The 22,694-nt window shown below is 34.7% G+C and overlaps 1 protein-coding gene across 3 annotated transcripts in view; it reads left to right on the top strand.

Annotated features, from left to right (window-relative positions):
• Positions 1 to 22,694, top strand: part of LOC129226587 (dachshund homolog 1-like) — a 281,421-nt gene that overhangs the window by 206,854 nt on the left and 51,873 nt on the right. For all 3 annotated transcript variants that reach the window (XM_054861210.1, XM_054861212.1, XM_054861211.1), the window contains exons 5-8: positions 3,254 to 3,345; positions 6,220 to 6,423; positions 8,636 to 8,857; positions 21,623 to 21,706. In XM_054861210.1, coding sequence (XP_054717185.1) covers positions 3,254 to 3,345; positions 6,220 to 6,423; positions 8,636 to 8,857; positions 21,623 to 21,706 — 602 coding nt within the window. The remainder of the gene's footprint in view (positions 1 to 3,253; positions 3,346 to 6,219; positions 6,424 to 8,635; positions 8,858 to 21,622; positions 21,707 to 22,694) is intronic.

Below are 22,694 nucleotides of genomic sequence, written 5' to 3' on the forward strand. Positions count from 1 at the left end.
TATATACCAACCCAAAAATTATCAGCATTTTAACATTTTTAAAAAACTCCCTCGGCTTCGAAAAACTTGAAGAAAATATTGATTATGCATTGCTGATATCTTCTGCGATTAAAAAAAAAAAAAAAAACGTGAAATGAAAAATTTTTTTAAACTGAAAGCACTTAAAATTTTAATTCCTCTCCCCCCCTCCCCCTCCCTCCTCTGATAAGGTGAGCATGGGATAAGAGCTAGGACGGAGGATTGGGGATATTCGTCTCTGGGAGCAGCTCATCAGGGCTTGAAAATCGCAGCCCAGTGCTCAGAAAAGAATCAGCCCTCCGGTATAAATTAAAACGAGTTTAAAGAATGCTCAAAATTACATTTCTCCCAATTTCATTAATCATCGCGACCTAAAGAAGAAGCCAACTGCCGCTGACTCTTGAACGCCGATTTCAGCAGGGTTGCCAAATAAGGCGAATAATTGCTTTCTGTGATACGCAAATTTTCTTTCAGAACAATTTTCATTATAAATGAATTTATAGGATAGTGAAAATAATACTTCATTGCTCTGTTGCTCTGCTTTTTTTTTTTTTTTTTTTCTTTTGTAAAAGAACATCATAATTTTAGAAGAACATTCATCCTACAAATGGGTTTTTCCTTTTTGCTTTTAGCATTCCGAGTTATACAATTAGCTTTTAAATGCTAGTTTATATATTTTAAATACTCTATAGCTTTAAACATAGATATATTCTATTCTTGACTTTTTAGACACTAGGTTACTTTTTGTGGTGGCGCAGATTTCAGCCTAAGTGCTCATAATAAAATTTCCCTAATTTCTGCCCTTGTCCTCAAATAAAAAAATGCTGACGTAAGACACATATAAAATTTATGTTAAAAAAAATCCCTTTGAACAAGAACGTAGAAAGGATTTAATATCGTTTTTCAATAAGACTATTTTTTTTTTCAATATTGTCAAGACGAATATTTTTTATGCGGATATAATTTTCATAAGATTGCTTTCGAGTTTCCTTTCTTGTTTCTTAGACATATGTATACCTATTGCCTGGTTTGGAGCACCAAGATCACTAACAACAGCTTTTCGGTCCTTTTTTTTAATTCTGTGATTTTTTTTCTTCCATTTTGTTCCACTTCGTTTTGCAAATTCAGTTAAAATAAACGCTGGTTTTTTATTGTACAGTATGAGTTTTTTCTTCGGCACGTAAATGACTATAACCGACCCATTGAATTATGTATTTCTTCCATATTAACTCAACCTATCTCAGTTGAAAATCAATTATTTTCAATTAACGCTTGGGTGAATCTTTCCAGGTCTATTTTAAATGTACTACAGATACACTTCATATAAAAGCAATGCCAAAGACCGTGCCAGGTTGCTAACTGCAAAGTGAGTGCAATAATTTTTCAACATTTTGGTGCATTATGACGGAAGTTAATGCACCAATAAAAAATGGAAGCAAGTACTGTTTTTTTTTTTTTTTAATTGAACGTTTTAATTTGCTTCCATTTTTTATTGGTGCTTTAACTTCCGTTATAATGCACCAAAATGCTGAAACATTTTTGCACCTACATTGCTTATTTGTGTATGAAGCACAAAAGTATGCTTAACTTATGCATCAACCTTTCTAGTGAGAACATTAACACCATTTTTTTGGTACAGCATGCCACAGAATCTTTTTAAGTATATGCAAAGGCGGGTGTGCATTATCGATAGTATTATTCACTTTCTTTTGTACACTGTTAAAACTGGGTTTCATAGTGCATAGAGCACCTTTTAGGGTGAAACGTTGTAGCACAAATGATACACCCTTAAGAATGACAGAAGGAGTCAAATGGCACCCTTAGAGGGAACAGAGGGATAAATGCGAAACCAACTGGTACCTTTTAGGGTACCACTGGGTGCCATAGGGAGCCAAATGGCACTCATAAGGGGGTGTTGCTTGTGATACAGTGTTTGAACCTAAAAAAAGTGCGATTTGAAACCTGCAGTTTTAACAGTTTACAGTGTCTTATAGTTTTTCCTCTTTCCAAAATCGCCAAGACCGCCAAAAATCTTACCCTCGGATTTTAAAGGCAGGCCTGAATCGCTTTAGAAAAGAGTGGTGGAGCCTTAATGCCGTTTCATTAGTTTCTCATGCAAATTACGCGATAGGTTGAGCCTAAATAAATGGACGCAATGCCGGTTGCCCATTACTTTGCCGTTAATTTGCTCTCATTTGTCTCGGGGAGTCACGTGTCAGAAGCAGACGCAAAAGAGAGAACACTCGGATTCCGATTCGCTTTTTCTCTATGATTTGTGTAATTGTTCTGTTCCGACTTGGTGGAATTAAAACACTTGTCTCCCTATTTGTTGGGTAGGGGAGAAAGACTCTCTCATTTATTTTCTTGCCACTTTTGCTTAGCAAATGATTGCCACTCCCGAGTGGATTTTTAGAAATTAGTTTTTAAAAGCAGCAGACGGAAGTGAGTGGATACGAATGTGTCCCTCGTTTTCTAGAAATAAATCTCACTGCGCGATGAATTGAATTTCGAGTTAAAAATCACGAAATAAAAGATGTTTTCTTTTTTCATTCACGCATCATTGATCTTTTATGTTGAGCAGTGTAAAATGACCCTGACATTTTTAATGTTTTCTGGAAGAGGAAAATGTTAAGATAAATGCTATAATTAGTACAATTGATTTCAATTTGATAGATAAATCATAACTGCTCGTTATTTGCTTTACGATCTTTCATGACTATCTGTTTTGGTGTGAACGTGATTTTTGTTTTGTTTTTTTTTTTTTTTTTTTTTTGTTTTTTTTTCCCTTTTATTTTTACTGTTAATATTACAATGTTGAATTAAAAGCAAACACTTGATACAAAAAAAAATTAAAACTAAAAAATACTATACTCAGTGGCACAATAAACCATGGGTGTCAAGCAGTGGCTTATCTAGTTTTTTTTTTTTTTTTTTCAAGGGAGAGAGAGTTTGATCTATCGATTATTTTTAATGATATATAGAGATTGTATATATGAATCATATTTGCTCTGCTGATTGTTTCTATGAAATGTGGGGGCGGGGGTGGGGGGAGTGCAATGGTTAACCTAATTTTTCTTCAGGGAGAGGTACCACCTGGATGCGCCACTGGGTCAAGGCTTACTGTGCCCATATTAACGAGGATTCTAGGGTGCAAGGAAAATTTCAAAGACAAAATTACAGTTTTTTTTTTTTTTAATAAACGTTTTAATTTGCTTCCATTTTTTTTAAATTTTAGGCTAAGAGACGAACGTGGAGACCTAGTAGACTCCAAAGAACGCCTCTACGGTTTTGATAGTCATCGTATGAAAGACCAAGCCTTTTTAAACGGTGAGTAAATACATATTGTAATTAATGGTACAATTCGTAATACCAATTTCTGCCTTTTGTAAGAACTTCAACTGAAATTTAATATATTTGATAAAGTTAAAAAGTATATTTTTTACGTTAATTTTTACATCGTTAACTAACTCTTAACTGCTTTTTTAAATATATTTTTCTACCTAAAAAGAGTACACATAGATCAAAAAGAATCTGTTTTACCTAACAAGAAAAACAAACCCAACCATATGAAACAGGAAGATTCCCAATAATTCGAAAAAATAAATTGTGCACACTACAGTCAATTTACTTGAGTTTAAAAATTACTGTTTTAATTTTTCTGCCGTTAATTTACCATGAAATGATTTTCAAAATAAGTATTTTAATTCCAAATAGAGCACATAACAGATATGAAAGAATCTTTTGTTCAAAGAAAAACAATGCCATATATTATCTTACGACTCATGTTACATAGATTTTGCTTGAAGTCAAATAATTTTAACGGGTCTTTAGCAAATTACAGTGTGCCAGGCGGAAGTTTATTTCAAGATCTTTTCGAAGCAGAAAACCTTCGGAAATGCTGTGCCCCGAATTTATACGTAGATTAGGTAAAAACGGGAAGATTCTTAATGGGCAACTCGATCAGGATTAGACAGCTTGTCACAAAAATAATCTCAGCATTTCCTCTTTCCCAAAGCAGTGACTGTAACCCCGGGATTAACACCCGAAATCTTCTGGTTCCGAGTCAAATGCGTTACCATCGAAGCGAAAACAAATGCTATAAATTCGTAACTGTCAAAAACGCATGCTCTTACATTAATTTGAATCACTTCTTTTTTCTAATGGGGTTACGTTGGAGGCTTTGCCTTTTGCTGAACCATTGCTATCCCTGGACATAGCATCCATCCTTTCATGTGGCACCACCATCGCATGATCTCAAAACCATGAGAATTTCGACGCACAGTTTCCCCATCAAATGGAGGCACCAGGGCTCTTTTCGATACGATACTGCACTAGGAATTAGATTTTGCCAAGAGTGTCCAAAGCCAAGTGAGTACTCGAGGGATCTTTTACTTTCCCGATAATCATAAGACACGGCCACCGCCTATTTTCTGCAATGGGAAAATCCACCGACTGAACCAGCGAGGTTTGAACCTGTGTCTTTGGACGTTTGAGGTCAACGTCAAACCAGTACACCACTCTGCCGGCCTTAATTTGAATCGCACAGCGTAATATTAAAAAATAATATAGATATATGTGCGTTTTCAAGGCTAAAAATGCTTAAAGAGTATAAGCATCTTTCGGCGCTCGGGTATTAGCCACGTGGAAGTGAGTATAGCGAAAGTTTTCAAGCAGCAAGCCAGCAATATGAAAGGAAATATAGTTAATGCTCTTGAAAGGTTCTATATTTCAAGCAATTTTGTTTGCTCTAATGACATTTAAATCGTCTACTGCATGCGGTTCACCCAAAGAGCCTGACTTTCTGAATCACAATTTCTTCTGTAACTGTGTTTTAAACTCCACTTTATTTGTGAAGTATAAAAAGGGGGTTCTTTTCTTTCTTTAGTTTTTTTACACACTTTTATTTTGCTTCTCCTTGCACTTCTCTAGACTGCTGCGTTTCTATTTTTTCTAATCTTTTGTTTAAACTCTTTTATATCCGGAGGTGTTTTTCTTTTCTTTTTTTTTACATGAGTTTTGAGGGATGAAAGAGTTCGTTCATTGTGTGTAGAACTTCGGAAAGGCTTCTTAATTAAAAGTCACCCCTTAAATAAATTGATAAATGTTCAATTCCACAAAACTCAGAAAAAAAATATTTTATTGTAATTAATATCTAAAAACAGCAGAGTTGCCTAGTTAAACCCTGACTATTGTAATCATCTGCTCTACTTCGAAACTTTTGTTCGTTGTAACGTAACTTCTTTTGAGCTATTAACTTACACTGCTCAGATAGTGATAGAGGATTCAGTTTCAGATGTCACTAAAAGTTTAAGGCTTAATTAGTCAGTTATAAGTTACATTTGTGCAAAAAATGCTCACTTGAGCTGATTTTTGACACACGAGTAACGCTTCAAATTAAATAGAAAAATCATATAAAAGACAATTGCTGTTGACAAGCTGCAGCGTCTACTAATAAAATGATCAATTTAGCAGATTTTTTTGAATACTTGAGGAAGTAAATTAAACAAGTCAATAATGGCTAAGTTACACTCTTAAAGAAGTTGCTGACTTATGTAACGAAAACCGTCAGCTTAGCGGGCTTTCGATGTGACATTGTCAAATAAAAAAGAAAAAAAAAGTGCCAACAGAAATAGGCACCAATTTAATAATTTTCTGACATTCTTTTCAAAAAAAAAAAAAAAATCGAATTCAGGTTTAAAAATAATAATAATAAATAAATAAACTCAATCAATCAAGGAAACTCAAGCAGAAAATGCTTGTTTAGTGAATATTTGCTGAGCATTTAATGATTCTACTTATAACTTCTCGACTTGGTGTCATATTCCTTCATATAAAAGTGAATGAATGTCACATTAAAATTAAGTAAAGTGAGTAGGGGCTCCCTGTACTTAAATTTTTTGGATTGCGGAAATTCTCAATTTGCTGAATAGAACTCCAAATTTTGCCGAATGATGATGATTTTCCTGAATCGTCAGACAGAATTTGCCGACTAAGAAAATTTTTGAGAGGTCACAGTGACCTCCCATGACTTTCCATTGGGTCCTTCCCTGGAAGTGAGGCACACACGAAAGGATGAATTCATATTGAACTTTGATGAAGCCTTTCCGAAAATGAAGAGCAGTCTTTGAGGTTGAGCAGAGAAGCAATCTAATGCTCTTTTTTCTTTTTTTTATTTTCTCTCTTCCTTGTTGGTGGATTTAGGCTACTTCTGGCTTCTTGCAGGGGCCTCGGCTAACGGCCACAGTCCCGTCCTCAACCTCAGCCAACATTCGAGCAGGCCCTCGAATCAGAACCAAAACCCGACTACGAACGAACACAGTGGCAGTGAGAATGCTTACAACGATGGACCAGATGATGACGACAATGACAGTGAAGACGATGATGATGACGACGAACGAGAGCATGGTAAGATCTTCGTCTGTGCATGAACAAAATATAAACGCTAAATCGTGGCAGGATTTAAGGCTCATCTCATGAGATATACTTAGATGTGTCTTACATGTCGATCTCAAATATCGTTTTTCATGCCTTGAAGAATTTCGATGGGAATTTAATGTTCTGATAAAGAAACTTAACCTTCTTCTTCAAATAAATACAAGATTTTATTCATATGATATTATCACAGGGGAAAATCATTTTTATTTATTTTAATTTCGGAAACTGTTAGGGTAAAGTAACCATATTTCGACCCCGTGCCCAATTTCTCCCCTCCCCTTTCCCGAGTTTCTGTGATCTGACACTAGGTGTCGCCAATAGTGATGTTTGTTTATTGGTGGCAATCACAAACTCATTTCATTGGTGGAAGCTTCATGATTCTTGTCCTCTGCGTTGCTGTTTGACAACATTTGTTCTGATATTTGAAAATGTGAGTTATCGTAATCATTTTGTCAATGCGCTTCTTGGTTTGTTACAATATGTTTCGATAGCTGTATTTGACACATTTGATTAATGGTTTATTTTTTCCCAGCTTTTTTTTAACGGACAACAATTTGTTTTCATGTATTTAAGCTTAAATACTATTATGAATAGGATTAGTTGGTGTTGCGTAATTTTTTAGATAAATAATATGTAACATATGGTACTTACAGACCAAAAACCTTAAGGGGGATGAAATATGGCACCTTTAACCTAAGTGCACACTGTTAAAACTACAGGTTGCGTTTGGCACCTTTCAGTGGTGAAACGCTTGTTCACCAGCGACACCCGATAGAGAGCCGAAATTGCACCCTTAGCAAGGGTGAAAAACTGGCTCCCTTCACCCAACGTGCACCGTAGGTGACAGATGGTACTCTAGGTGAGAAAAATGGCACCTTTATTGCTTCCTAGAGAGATTCCCCCCCCCCCCCCGTGTTGTTTGCGTTTTTTAATACAATTGTGTTTTATTTATTTTGATTTATATATACGAAGGCATTTGATCACTTTTCAACTTTCGAACATAGTTTAGAAGTGTTCATGACTTTAATTTGTCTGTTCGTGCACTAACTTTCTTATATTCACAGTTGGATTGCTCAGTAATGAATATGTTGTTGACAACTTTTAATGCATGATCCGTACTGAAAATGAATAGGGAAGGTAGTTATCAATCATTTATCGGAACAACCAGAAATATTAGGTAACATTAGATTAGAATCATGAGAAAACAAAAGCGTTCATAAACGTTTAAAATTTTAATCGAGCGTAACATATCAATACTTAGTATAAGATTCGATATTTGAGTATTCTTATGCGTACAAGATAAATACTGATTTAAAAGCCCTTCTTTCGAATGTCAAGTTTTCCGTCAGATTAAAAATAAAAACGGGTAGATAACTACATTCGCTTCATGCAATAACGCCTAAGAAAGATACGTTAACCAAAACACGATGTGAAACTCATGAGTCAAACGCTGAGTGAGAAAGATTTCTTTTCAGGCGGGTTTTTTTTCCCCCGTCTTTGCTGCTTTGTTCGTTTCCACTACGTAGTTATTTCATTTGAGAAGAAATAGAAATTGGTATATTGGCTGCTCACGTCAATGCATTTTTATTCCGGAATTAGCAATTCAATTATCAGCTGATTTAAACGTTTTTATTTTTAATGTTGTTGTTGTTCAAGATAGTACTGATAGATAGTTTTAGGTAACAGTTTTGCAGGATATAAATAGCAAGATATTAAATATTTAATAAGGTAAACGGAACAATAAGCAGTTGTCAACATACTTTAAACACTTTAAATATGTTCGAAAGCTCTAAGTGCTACAATATGATCAAATGCCTTTACTTACGCGATATTTCGAAGATTAATCCACGAAATTTTCAGTTTTGTACTTCATTCAATGTGAAAGCAAATTTCGTTGCAACTTCCTTCGTTCGCCATTCAAACTGAAGTTGTCGTTGGACGATTAGTCATAGCGCATGCGCAATGAGTCGCTCTCCTATTGAATCACTTTTGTTAACGTCGTTCACCCACTGAGGAACCAAAAGCACCTTGACGACACTTCCTAGCCTCCGTTTCACCCCGCGGCACTGTTTTTTCACCCTAGGGTGAAATTCTTTACCCCTGTGGCACTCCTGGTTTTAACAGTGCATATGCTAAATTAAAGGTTGATGTTTTTAATAATCATAAATTATTTATCTTACAGACTTAAGTGACAATCCCGATGTGAGCAGCACGGCAAACACAGATCGTCTGCCATCAAGTCAACAGCAGATGGGCGTCTACCCTACCATGGGGGGTGAATCAGGCCCTATGCAGGGACAGACGGCCTCCTCCATGGAAACACTTCTCAGGAACATTCAGGGTCTCCTCAAAGTCGCAGCAGATAACGCTAGGCAACAAGAACGTCAGATCAACCTCGAGAAAGGTAACTTTGAAATTTACTTGAAGATTATTGAATGATTGATTGGTATTCGCAACTATTGTACGAGCAGACCCGTCATTTAAAGGGAGCGAGGAGAAAGTCATCTTCATCTTTGGCTTGGAGAAGCATAATTATTTTTATGAGAGTATGTGTGTGTGTGTTTATTTTGTTGTTTTTTAGGGATAACATTGAGAGCATTAATCTCCCCCCCCCCCCGCAACATCCCCAGTTTTTTCGGAAAATGTTCAAGTGACAGACCATCGAATTTACGTCGTAAGATGGAAAATGTCAGCGATAACTCAAAACTCCATCCTTTTTTGACAGTAAAAAATCATTATGCTTCTCTCTCTCTCTCTATTTAACAATCAAAAATAATTATTTTCTTGGCATCCTCTCTCTCTCTCTCTTTTCAATAGTTCCACCCTTGAAGAAAACTCTAGCTTTGAAACAACGGCTCTCTCGTAAATCTTATTTCTTAAACTAAAAAACCACACAGGCCAAACCACGTGACATTAAATAATGATTTTAAGTTTCTTGTGGTTTGGAAACATTTGTTGTTTTTTTTTTTTTTTTTTTTTTTTTTTTTTTGTTTTTTTAAATCCTAATAAGAAAAAAAAAAAATCACTTTTTCTAGAATTCTTTGATAGTTTGTAATAAAACAATATTTTCAAACGTGCATTCCTTTTCCTTAATAAACGAAAAACCTAATTGATTGTAAGTTTATATTTGAGGAATATTTTCAGTGAGTCAAATATTTTCTTGCAAATGGTTTCAAACAGTTTCATCGCTGAACTCTCTGCGGCGTTTTTTAGAAGCGACCATAGTTAAGAAAATTTCCCAATTGTTCATGTTGTCCTCACCTTTTCTTCGTTCGCTTTGCATGTGCTCCTCGGCAAGAATTACGACACTCCATTTCGCCATTTACCATAAACTTAAGATGCAAGCGACTTTTTCTATCTCGCTCCAACCGATTTTCCAGAACGGTAATGAAGACCTCCATAAACAGCCTGTACCTCTTTTGATCAATGCCTCTCGCGTGTTCTATGGCTTCGGGGCCAAAAGTACTTAGAAGAGTATAAAAGGTTCTCAAAATCGAACTTGCAGATTGGAGCGAGGGGGAGGTTGGGAAAATTAGCAGACTGTTTTCGCCCCCTGGTTGCCTGGAGGAAATATGACAACCAGGTGCCAGTTACGACTGAGTGCGGAAAAGCTGAAGCCAAGAAGCTAAACTCTCGTTCGTTCTCTTCATTTCACGGCGCTGGGATTTTCGGTCGGTGGAATCTAATAAAAACGTCACTGCTGAAATATGCTTCCCACCATATAGATAAAGTAGCGGGCACAATGCGCGAGTTGCTTAATTAAGAATGGACGTTTGGTAGCTCTCGCGTTGGAGATTTTAGAAGAAGAGTGGCCTGAGGGCCTCGACTCAGTTTTTCCTTCCGCTACTGTCTTCACAAAAGGAATTCATAAACAACTTAAGACATAATATTCATTAATTTGCATAGCCTATACTTTGATAACTATTCATTAATGCAATCAAAAAGTAGTGAAATATCAAACGAGGTCTCCTATCAAAGGATTCAAGATACTTTATGACATGGTGATAAAATAGATGGAATTCATATTAGCTGTTTCTTTTCAAACTATTTATCAGCTACATTAAACTGTCACTTTGTTGAACTACTTTATTTATCAGGTAATAAGTCATATTCATATATATATATATATATATATATATATATATATATATATATATATATATTACTGCTATTTCAGGAGTTGGCATAAACGGTATTGGTGATGAGGACATTGCAACAAAAGATTTTATCCATAATTCAGTCTTTCAAAATAAATATTTTCTAATTTCTCTTTTTCATTTTTTCTCAACTTAAATAATCTTTCTTTTTTACATTTACTTGCAAATTTAGAGAAAATAAAATGAAATGAAATAAAAACAAAAACAAATTTAAATAATAAATATTAATAAAATTAAAATGCGAAAAACTTTCAATAAAGAATAGAGGTAAGATAAGTTGAAAAAGTTAACTAAGATAAAAGCTTTTTTTTTTAAATTAATTTATTTTTTATTTATTTATTTTTATTTATATATTTATTTTTTTAATTGAGAAAAGTTGAGGAAAGAGAAAAATAACATTGACTCTGTGTCAGTGTTCTTTCGCAAAGCTATCAGAAATTATACATGCTCATGCTCCCACTTGTATTCGCCTCTTTTACTACATCATGTAAGTTTAATTTATCACAGTAATTTTACCGTAATATCTTTCAAATTCTGAATTAAATCAAATGATTTATTTTTCGTTTGGCAAACATGACAACTGAATATCTTATAATTTCATTTTGCACAAATCTGAAGAGATAGATAATGAGATTTTTAACTTGGCTATGGTGAACTTAAGTCCAGCACATAAAAGTTAAACACTTTATGAGCGGTTTCCCCAAATATTGTTCCCTTTTCAATGTCATACACGAATTAGAAGTGGCGCTACTACTTCACATGATCTGGTTCAAATTTAAAGCAAAAAAAAAAAAAAAAACAGAAGTTGGTATTTTGATTAAAGCTACACACTAATGCCAAACTGAATTTTTAAATTTTTTATATTTTCAGAAAAAAAAAAAAAATTACGAAAAGTGCCTTTTGTCTGCAAAATGATCAAATTTTCCAGTATTTTTTCCTTTTTTTCGCAAATGAATTTGAATAGCGTTACGTAATATATCCCATAAATTATCCCATTTTGCCTCCTTGAATTACTAAACTGTACAGTATTTCAGAGCTATTCAGTGTTAGTAAAATTATAAACAAATAAAGATCAAATGTGATAGTAGGTTTAGGGCAGGGTGGCCCAAAGCGGGTAAGCCTTCGTATGCCCCACCATGATGTGTAAGCGGCGATGCATGCGTATGTCGTGTTTACATGAGCATCCCCGAGTTTTTATGAGTCTCTGCGAAGCAACAGTGAAGCAGCATGGCACGACCAGGCTTAAAATAAAAAAATGAAGTTTTGTAACTTGTGATTAGTCAAAGACAGCATATTTTTTTATTGTCAATAATATTACGTTACTCTGAAACCATTCACCTACAAATTGCGATGGTCATTTCGTTTCTTTCTTTTTTAAATATAAGGTTTTAATTACTGAAATAAAAAACGTGCGCTGACTTAGATTTTCTAATTCAATAGGACAAGTATAACTTTAAAAAGTTATTTTTTTAGGATGGCAATTAATTAGTCTATTAATTTAATCAGTTATTTCTTTTTGTTTTATAAAAAAAAATGTGCTGACTTTAAATTGGATGAGTAGAACTGTTTTACATTTTTTCATATAATGGCAGGTAGCTAGTCAACAATTTTAGTCATTTATTAACTTTATATTTGATTGGCAAATGTACCAAACCATAATTAGTTAAGTTTACCCGCTTTGGGCTCCCTGGTAAGGCAAAGCGGGTTTTTCAAATTTTTATAAAAATTGATAATAAATAAATATTAGGTTTGAAATAATACAAAAATCACTTTTTATTTTGAAGTTCAAGAACCCTGCTAGGAAATAAAACCGAAATTGTTAAGGTAAAAATCCAAAAACTACAATTTTCGAGCGTTCTTTGAAAACCTTCCCGCTTCGGGCCACCCTCCCCTATATATATTTAATTGATCAAAATTAACTGATCTTATTTTAACTTACAGTTTTAGAAAATGAGAAAAATAATCAACTAACGTACTTTGGAATTCTTATCCTTCAACAGGTAGTTAAATAATTTTTGAAATGTGTCGAAATTTCTCCATTTACATTTTCTTTATGACTAAAAATGTAATTAAACTACAAAAGAATAGTCAATTGATAATCGCAATTCCTGTTCGGCATCTATATTTATATTGGCATCAAACTGTGGTGAAACCAAAACATATGTGCCTGAAAATGTGGTACAAGCAACAATTACGAGACGTATTTAATAAAAAGCTTAATTCAAAAACATGAAATTATTTTTCAAGTCTAATTCAATTAATTTGTATATTATTTTAGACAAAAAAAAATCTCTAACAGAAATTGATTTAAAGCTACCATTAATTGTATGTGATGGGAAGGGATCCCAATAGGTAATCAAGGACAAATTTTTCACCTGATTTAGAAGGATCGCAGTGGAAATTTAAGTACATTTAAAGGAATTTCTGAAGCAAAGCAGGACTTGTATGAACGTCAAATATTAATAAATGAAGCAATAATACTAATAATATCATTGGAAAGGTTTGAACTCACTGTGTCCACACTGATAATCTCAGCAGCGGTAGAGAGTGTAAACAGAAATTCAAAATTCATCCTTTCACTCTTTAAGTGATCGCCAAGAATTCATCTCACTTTCGCTCTCAAGGAAGCGAGCTCCCGCAGATCCCCGAGCATCCCAGAGAAAAGCGGTTTTCAGATGATTAAATTACGAGATCTTTTAGGGTTTTACGAGGGAAAGACACGAAAACTGTGCTGCATATACAGCCGTCCTCATTTTATGCAGGCAGTTTGGGAGCAGCCAATGTTATCTGACCATTATGGTCCCCGTACCGAGATATAATGGTCTTAGGTGAACAAAGGAGTGAGAAAAGGAACGGGTGAGGGCGGAACATAAGATCTCTTCTTCCACCGCCCCCTTATAGTAGAGTTCTTGCAGCACGCTCGGTAAATCATTAACAAGCGAATCCTGAAAGAAACTGATAAGACCTCTAATCACCGTGTCGCAAGGATTCGTAAACACTGGAGCTTCCCGAAAAGAGGGACGCTTGCTTGTATGTAATAGGGGTGGGATGTGGCACCTTCCCCTATCCCCAAGGGGGCAAAGAAACCGAAAAGCTGCTTCTTTCTCCCCCAGGGCATTTATCGCCCCTTTTGTCGGCTTGGGAGGATGCGAGCACTCACGTGGAACAGATCTGTTTCACACTCCTCCTCATCTTCGGCTCCTCCGCATCCACTGGTTAGTTGCTGTAGAGAGATAGAGAAAGTCTATCTAGTTTTTGTTCTCTTTTTTTTTTCCTGTTCTGGAGTTGCCTTTATTTTCAAAGTGGTAGTTGGTGCTTCAGAAAAAAAAATACTTGTTTTATTTAGAGGGTACTTAGTGGTTTTATTTTTAACCCTGTGGTTGACTTTGTCTCCTTTTTAAAAGGGGAATGGAAAGTTTTACAAGCTGCACAAATGCTCTTCAAAGAGCTTTTGCCTTTCTTTTTTTCATATCTTTAGATGTCCTTTTCCAGTGAATTGTCCCTTTTAGAATTGTCACTTCAAGAATTTTTATCTCAGAAGGAGAGGTTGCATAATTCTAATGACTTTCGAGGGGCTAATGTTCTTACTTTGGATGTTTATTTTTACTGCACTTTTCTAAGAATGAAATGTTGATGCTCTTTTAATGAACAATATCTTCCATTAAAAAGAATAGATTATTTTGAGCAAAAATTTCATAAAACTTGCGTAGTTCTTTCGCAACTTAGGAAAGCAAATGTAGTAACTTTTACTTTTCCTTTCGCATTGCAAGAAATTATGAATTGATAGCTAATTAAAAACTTTATTCCTTCTTGTACTAAAAACATTTTGTTTCGGATTGTTTAGCCAACATAATTACAATCTGCCTGTATAAATGCTTTTAAAGCTTAAATGTTTTTAAGAATTGCTTTTTGAAATGTTTTACCATTGAGAATACACTTCAAACTTTTTAGACTTCTAGCACTCTATTGAAAAACTCCTTACGCCTTAGTTTATTTATTAAAAAAAAAAAAACTTTGTGGGCCAGTAGCTATGAAGTAGTATAAAGTTTGCGGTGCTTTCAAAAAAAAAAAAAAAAAAAAACAGTATATTTTTTAAACAACAACTTTTATCTTCTTTTTTTGCTGAAATTAAGATTTTGATGTCTCAAATAATATGGAAAAAAAAGTTATTTATAAATTCAATAATTCAAAAATTAAAACTTAGAAAACATGATACTTGCCCCTCATTGGTCCAGAAAATGGTGAAAATAATTGAATATTTATCCTTTATCTTAGTTAAGCAAAATAATAGATGCAATACAAAGAAAACTTGCTGTTTCAAATTGTTTAAATAAAGAATTTTCGATTAACCTGCGGCAGATTAGAAAACGCTAGCTAGTAAAATTTAAATATATTTTGTTTTGACCGCGACATTCATCTTCGTAAAGGTGCGGGGTGCGGTCTTCGGGTAAAGGTTTAGGTTGGGCACCACGGATAAGAATAAGTTCTAAAATTAATTTTGTCGTTTTTTTTAAATTCATCTTTATAATATGCATTTTAAAAGCTTAACGCCTTCAAAATGTAAACTTTATTTAAGCCTTGCATTGCTTCGGGCTTCTTCAGCGAAATGAAAATGATTGTGGAAGAATTAAGCGAATATTACATTTTGAAAGTAAATATAAAGAGCAAGGAAAATAGAAATTATAAAGCCTCCACCCCAACAACTCCCTGGCAATCTGTCGCTAAGATATCGATTAAAACGGGCCGCCTTCTAAAATGATGAATTGGGCTTAAGTAGGCACCTAGACCTTGGCGCTATACGTTAAAACGGGAAGATCCCAGCTCCGACGACAGGTTTGTCCGTCAAACCGACTACATTCGCCGGACAATGGACAAGACCGCTGAAAGGTGGGGATTATGTCCTCGCACGGGCAGAATTACGGGGGAGGAGATAGTTGGTGGAAAATTGGTGGCGGACTTATTGGAGATCAATTCCTTCTAAGTTGTCTGATGGCGGTTAAATGATCGTTCAAAGCTGCCTCGAACACATGTTGGCTTTCTGCTCCAGTGGCTGTGGAATACAACGCTTTTCTCACGGCCAATTACGTCATATGGAAGAATAAACGTCATTTGAATAATAGAGAGTTGTCACTTTTCATTGTTGGTTCTCTTCAAGAATCTAGAAATTAGTTATTGACGACTGTATTTGTGTCAAAATGACTGTAGAAATTGGAAAATTTTTGATGTTCGGCTAAGATCTTCGTGTTTTTGAGGGCATCTCCTGATCAGAGCTATTATCAAAAACTTGTTAAAAAATGCCAACCATTCCGCTTCAAAGACTGGAATATAACTTTTCTCACGGATTATTACGTCATATAAAAGTATAAACATCATTAGAATAACAGAAAGTTGTAACTTTTCGTTGTTCGATCTCTTCAAGACTCTAGAAATTAGTTATTAATGACAGTAGTTCCGTCAAACTGAATACAAGTAAAAATTAAAAATATGTTTGGTTAAAGTCTTCATGATTTTGGTGGCATCTCCTGATCAGAGCTGTAGCTAAAAACTGGTTTAAAAATGCAAATGTTTCCTCTTCAAGGACTGGAATATTACACTTTTCTCACGGCCAATTACATCATATAAAAACATCATTAGAAGGCATAAAGTTGTCACTTTTCGTTGTTCGATCCCTTCCAGATTCTAGAAGTTAGTTATTGACGACAGTAATCATGTCAAACTGACTGCAAATAAAAATTAAAAATACGATTGAATAAGGTATTCATGCTTTTGGTGGCGTCTCCTGGCTCAAAAACAAACTCCTGACAAAAAACAAATGCTCAAAACAGTTTCATTTTTTGCTTGGATTTTCTGTTTGTTTACTATGGGCAGTGGCGCAGCGAATGGGGGAGGGGTAATACACCCTCAGAGGCATTGGTTAAAAACATAAATGCGTATTCTAATACAGTAGGAATACATGAAAGGGCTTTGATCAAGAAAACTCCTCCAGAAGATATTTTTAATCAAGAACCCCCTCCCCCCCAAAAGGTATTTTTGATCAACCCCACACCCCCCAGAAAGTTCTTCTGGCTGCGCTAGTGACAAGGGTAATCTCTCTCTTGGTGCAAAGAAAACGGGTGCGGTGATACTCTCGCAATTAAAGTTGCTATGTTGTCTTATACGTTGATAGCTTTTAGTTAATTCCTGTCCAAAAGTTAATAAATAAACCTGCATACATGCAAAAAAAAAAAAAAAAATGCGCTTGAGCCATTTGCGTTATTGATCCCACATATGAAATGGTGCTCATGGTAACAGAAACATACAATGGAAATTATTGATGTCCTTCAGTTCAAATTCGACAAGAACTTAAGAGATGAATTATTGAATTTTGGATAAACAAGCAAAAAGGCTTTATCTTTCTGGAATTCATCTAAATTCTTACATTGTGGAAATTATAAACCGCCATCGATTCAAAACAGAGCCACATTGTTTTCCAATTCCTGAACCAGCACAGTAAAAGCAACAAAGTGAAAAAAAAAAAAAAAAAATCATAAACCGTCCCGGCGCCTGCCTCGATAAAGCATATTGAAATGGCACAAGATTTAGTGGAAAAACCATTTCACGAATATTATCGGGAAGCGAAAGTATCTTCTTTTTAAGTACCATTAAAACGAGCTTCCGCTGAGCGAATAAAAAGTCCAATCGTTGTGAAGTTTTGTTTGGAGAGACGAGTCTCGACTCTTATCTGACGAAAGCTTTCCAAGCAGCCAGAGCATCTGTTTATCAACGATTGCACGGGTACTAAAAGAATATTTATGCTGGCATGGAAATAGTTGCCTTCTAAGCGCTCGACTTAGAAATAATCCCTTTGGAGATTTTTTTCTGAACCCGATTCTGGGTTTTTATTCCGATGTTTTCAGTTTGGGATGCAGGGAATGGTAATAAATTGCATTTCGTCTGTAGTGTTAACCTTTTTAATGGGGTGGCCGACAGCCATTAGAAATGTTTATTTGAAGAACTTAAAAAGTGATGCAATAAAATCAAAGGTAATTTCTTGAACTATTAATGACTATTCATGAGCTAACACGTTAGTTTTTTCTTTTTTTTTCTTCTTTTAATCGATTATATTTCTCGGCATTTTTGAAAAATGATCGAAGTCATCAAAATGATAATTTCTGATTTGTGGTATTATTGTTTACATTTGGCTCAGAGCTGAACATAAACCATAAGATATATTCCTGTGGCTGCAGTAGTCAACCTGATAACTATGATTGTTTGGCACTCACCAAATTATCATTTGCCATCTGATACAGCAAGCCCTAAACATTTATAAAACAGTGTTCACCCGAGAAACAGCTCTCTCTCTCTCTCACTCTCTCTTTTGGGATTCTCATGAACGTTGCATTTCGCGGCTTCAACATTCAATATACAAGAACCCTGTAGTATTAAGGAAGTTAAAACTGCTCACAAGTTTAAATAATAATTATTTTTGAAGAACTTAATATTAACTGTCTAATTTATTTCCTGATCTTGTGCATATTTAACTTCCAAAACTATTGATAAACTTTTAAAATATCACTCACAAAAACTTAAACATTTTGAACTCTCGATTATTATAATACTATTTAATACAACACCTCAAAACTAAAAACAGGTTTGTGTCATATTTTTCTAGCGGAAAAAAAAAAACACCGAAATCCGCCAATTTATCAGAGAAGAAAACATCTTCCGCATCCGAATCCCAGAAGAAAATTTCTTAAACTCAAAAATTTAAAAATATTTATCAGAAAATCATTTCCTTCTCCGGGGTTTTAAAAAAAGCATTAGCTTTAAAAATATATATATATGTTCCCAAAAAGCAAAAATAGATATTTTTCGCTCAGACTTTTCCACTACCTTCGTAGGCTTATAGATGACCGATGTAAACTACTGTACAGTGTGGAGAATAACAGGTGACAAAACCGAGGGGAAATGCGGAGATTTTTCCACCCCCTATCAACTGACATGATTAATGGCAGTCGCATCTTTGTTGTCGTCTGCTCCCCCTCCCTTGATTTTCAATCCATCCTTTTCACCCCGATCGAATTAAATTCCGGGAGCGAAATTTTCAGGGGGTTTGAGTCGATCTGACTCTATCTTTTTCTTTTGTAATTTGGCACGAGCGCTACGTTGTAGATCGCGTTTTGACGAATGACTTCACGGTATAGATTCGATATAAAAGTTTGAAGAATAGTATGAGACGTACTGTTGCGATTTAAATTGAACAAAATTCATGGCAAAGTGATGGGGGGAGGGAGTTTAATGGAAAGAAAAGCGAAGTGATTTTGGATGTATCAATTACGTTTATGCTGCACGATTTAATTTTTGTGGAAGCTTTTGAACTGGCAGGTTTTTAACAAAATAATTTTCAGGATTTAGTTAGGTTTTAGTCGGCGAAATAAATTTCAGTGTTAGCATCGGATTTTTAAAAGTAGGTTGATAAAGTAGTATGGTCCAAAAACTAAAACTAACTAAATATGCATTGCTGAAGTTTTAATCCCAGACTGGCATTAAAACTTGTGCAAGTTCTCGCAATATTTCAGATACATAAAAGAAGACAAGTTAAGCTTTATTTTCCTTTAAGTCAAATTACATTATTTTTTTTTCGTCGTAATGTGTTTGCAATGATGTATGATATAAATATTTCTTTGTATTGTTTTTCATACGGTTTGCACATCCAACCCAGTAATTTCTTTGAAACTTAATTTTACCGGACATTTTACAGAATAGGTACATTGATATTCGAAACCAAGAGCAACTTTTGATCGCTTTCAAATTTGCTTGATAATCATTAACCCAAATTTTATGAAATTGTGTCCATGAAGTTAAAAAGTATATGGCGTTAAAAATTTGGTGAATTGTTGCCTTTTTTTAAAAATAAAAAAGAAAATTAAGGGTTTTTTTTATTGCTCTATTTTCAAGTGTTCTTTTGTTTTCAAATACGTTCGAATAACCAACTGTTAGCCGGCGAATGCTCTTTTTCCGCTTTAGGAGCAAAGGTCATTTTCTCCCGTGCTCGGAGAATTATTTCAGGTGAAAATGAGGCGTGGGCTGCAGGTTTGGCAATTTGATGGATTTTCTTCTTTTCGTGTTTGCAAAACTGGCAACGGGCAATTTCAGTTTCGAGAAATAGTGAAGCGTAATACACATTTTGTTTTCTCTTGACCTTGCGGAAAAGTGGAATAAAGTCATGTTTGAAAGCTGATAAAGCTCTAATTATTAGGATACCCTCCTCCTCCGTGTTTACAGTTATCTCCTGCACGTGGCGCAAAACACACGCACACGCTAAACCTGTAATTAAATTTACTCTGCTCAATAACGATGATTTCGGTTTGTGGAGTAAGGTTTTAGAGCAAACACTTTTGATTTTAATGTTATTTTTCTTTTTGTTTTGCTTCTACTATTATCTTGTTCTGACATTACGTTCATCCTCGCTATTTTAATTTGTTTTTTTATTTATAAAAATCCCTAGTCTAGGTTTTGTTCCCACGGTATGTGTTTTATTTGCTCTCTATTTCACTAATTTCCCTTATTGCAGCTGAATCTTTCATTTAATAAAGCAAAGGATAAAGCCCAAGTTTAAAGACACTTTGCAAATGTCAAATAACTTAATAGTCTTGCGTCTTGGATTGTTCGCAGGGCTTAAAAATCAGCCGCTGATGAAAAATCGGTTGAGTTCAGAATGAATGTGACTGTACTAGGCGGCACTCTCAGCTTCAATGAGATGACTTCTGCCTCCAGCTCTGTTATTACTTATTCCAAACTGATGAGTCCAAATATGGAGGAAACTGTTGTCTCTGGATGGGATAACCGTGTTGTCTGGTATATTGCGTGTAAGTTTTAACTAGTGCTTAATTTATTTTCATACACCATTCATGCCGACTGCTCAACTCATTGCAATTTAGCAGAATAATTTTCAACAATATTTTCTCTTCAAGAGGTCATTCTTTGCATATATTTTTATAATCTGCCTGTGAATGTTTACTAATTTTCGTATATCATTTTGGTAATAGTTGTAAAAACAACATTTCTTTAAAGCGGTCGAATGCCGAAATGGCAAAGTGAGTTCACATTATAAAATAATAAAAAAACAAAAGTTTATTAAAGCACAAAATTTGCTCAATAGCAGAAAAAAAAAAGAAAGAAAGAAAGTAAAATTTTAAGCTCAAAATACGTAAATGCAGATTACTTGCTTTTGTCGGACGTTCTTTCACCTGGCATGAGGTCACGTCTTTTGCATTAAGCAGAAGGTTCATTTTAACCCCAAGCACGTGTTATGCAATCATTTGCAAATTTTATGCTTTACCAACGATGTTTTTTATTATTTTTATTTTCATTACAAGGGAATACTTTTTTTCTTGTTTGCGGTTGGCATCCGGAAGGTTATTGTTGCTACAAGTATAATCAACACAACATGTAATTAAGTTAACTCATACATGGTCTTGTGCTCATACCCATATTTAAGTTCTTTATGATGATACTATGGAAGTGATATTCTTTACACAGATTTTTGTTTTCAGATTCGTCGTAAAGTATATTTTATCTTTCAAAATTTTCATGCTAAATTGAAAATTAGTTTCTGCTTCCCAAATGAAGAAGAAGTTCGATGGTTTCTATTATACAACTTTACTGCCAGCTAAATTAAATTGGATCCGTCTTGAACTTACTTTTCTACTCAGGTTCATCCACTTTGATGTTTTGCATATTTCAGTCTTTAAAATTCCTTGGAGAAGGTGAAAACTTTCCACCCACCGGTGTTCTTTTTTTCCAAAAATAGTTCTTCAGCGGCTTGTTTCATATCGAAAAGAGGGGACGCAAAGTCTTGTTGTTAATAACTAGGCGTATGCCAGTTTCATTCATCCTTTATTGCATAATGGCGGGCTCTAGTAAAAATTGAACTTGAAATTACGACGGGCAAAAAGAAAATGTTCTGCCCACTCCTCTATTTATTCATGAAATCGTTTTTACTGATTCTTTTGTTCTTTTTCTCATTCCAGCGGAACTGAAGATGGAACTCTTGAGGGAAAGGGAGGTCCGCGAGGGCATTGAAAAGCAGCTCTTGGACGAACAGCGAACAAGAAGTAAGTAATAATCGCTCATTTCCACATTCTTTTTCGGTTCTTTTCTTTCACTGCAATTGGCCTTTTTGACAACGGTAATTGCCCGCGCGGCCGCACCCTCGCCACATCCTTATCTGTTTGCAAGTGGGAGGCTCGGGACAACTCGTAATAAGCTTCCAGAAATTCGTGGGATTGGCAAAAGGGATCGGTCCTTGTGCAGTCCGTTGTAGTAAATGTGGAGATGGCCTTGAACATTGAAGGTTTCTGGGGCAATTAACGGACGTTGAAACATCATGAGTTATTACTTGCTCGGAAATTAATCGAAATTGAAAGAACTTCGATCAAAACAAAAGAAATATGAGCAATGATTTCTCATTCCAACATAATTAGAAGATTTCCTTAATACAGTTTTATTTTATTTTTTGATCATATCGAGTCTTTATTTACGTCTTCCCTGAATTATAGACTTTTTTTTCCGTCAAGAAGCATATGATTAGAACTAAAACGTTTTGTAGAGCTGCATTTCGTTACAATACCGTATTCCCACAATAAGTTTAAATTAGTTTGGTAACAAGTTTTTTTTTTTTTTTTTTTTTTCATTTTCCAGTATTAGGAATTTTGTTTTCTTTTCAGTTATTAAGAGTTTTTTTATTATTATGTACTTCCTTATCCAGTTGCTTGCCGCAACCATGAGAATCTTTCAGATGCTTAGTCGCTAGTATTTTTAGAAGTCACAAAAAATAAGATAAAAATGTCTTCACAACATTGCTGTATATCTTAATGATATATATATATATATATATATATATATAATTACGAACTGATTTCTCCAGCGGTAGCTACCTAACATTTCTTCAGATTTTCAACAAACCATTTTACTTGCTGAGTTAGCTATATTTCCCAAACTTTGAATTCAGTATTTCAACAGATGTAAGGGACAGCTAATCAGTTGAAAACGAGATTTTACAAAACTTGAAATTTTTATCATTATATTTGACGGGAAGCGAAG

This window comes from Uloborus diversus, chromosome 7, assembly GCF_026930045.1.
Source record: "Uloborus diversus isolate 005 chromosome 7, Udiv.v.3.1, whole genome shotgun sequence".
In the NCBI taxonomy this organism is placed as follows: domain Eukaryota; kingdom Metazoa; phylum Arthropoda; class Arachnida; order Araneae; family Uloboridae; genus Uloborus; species Uloborus diversus.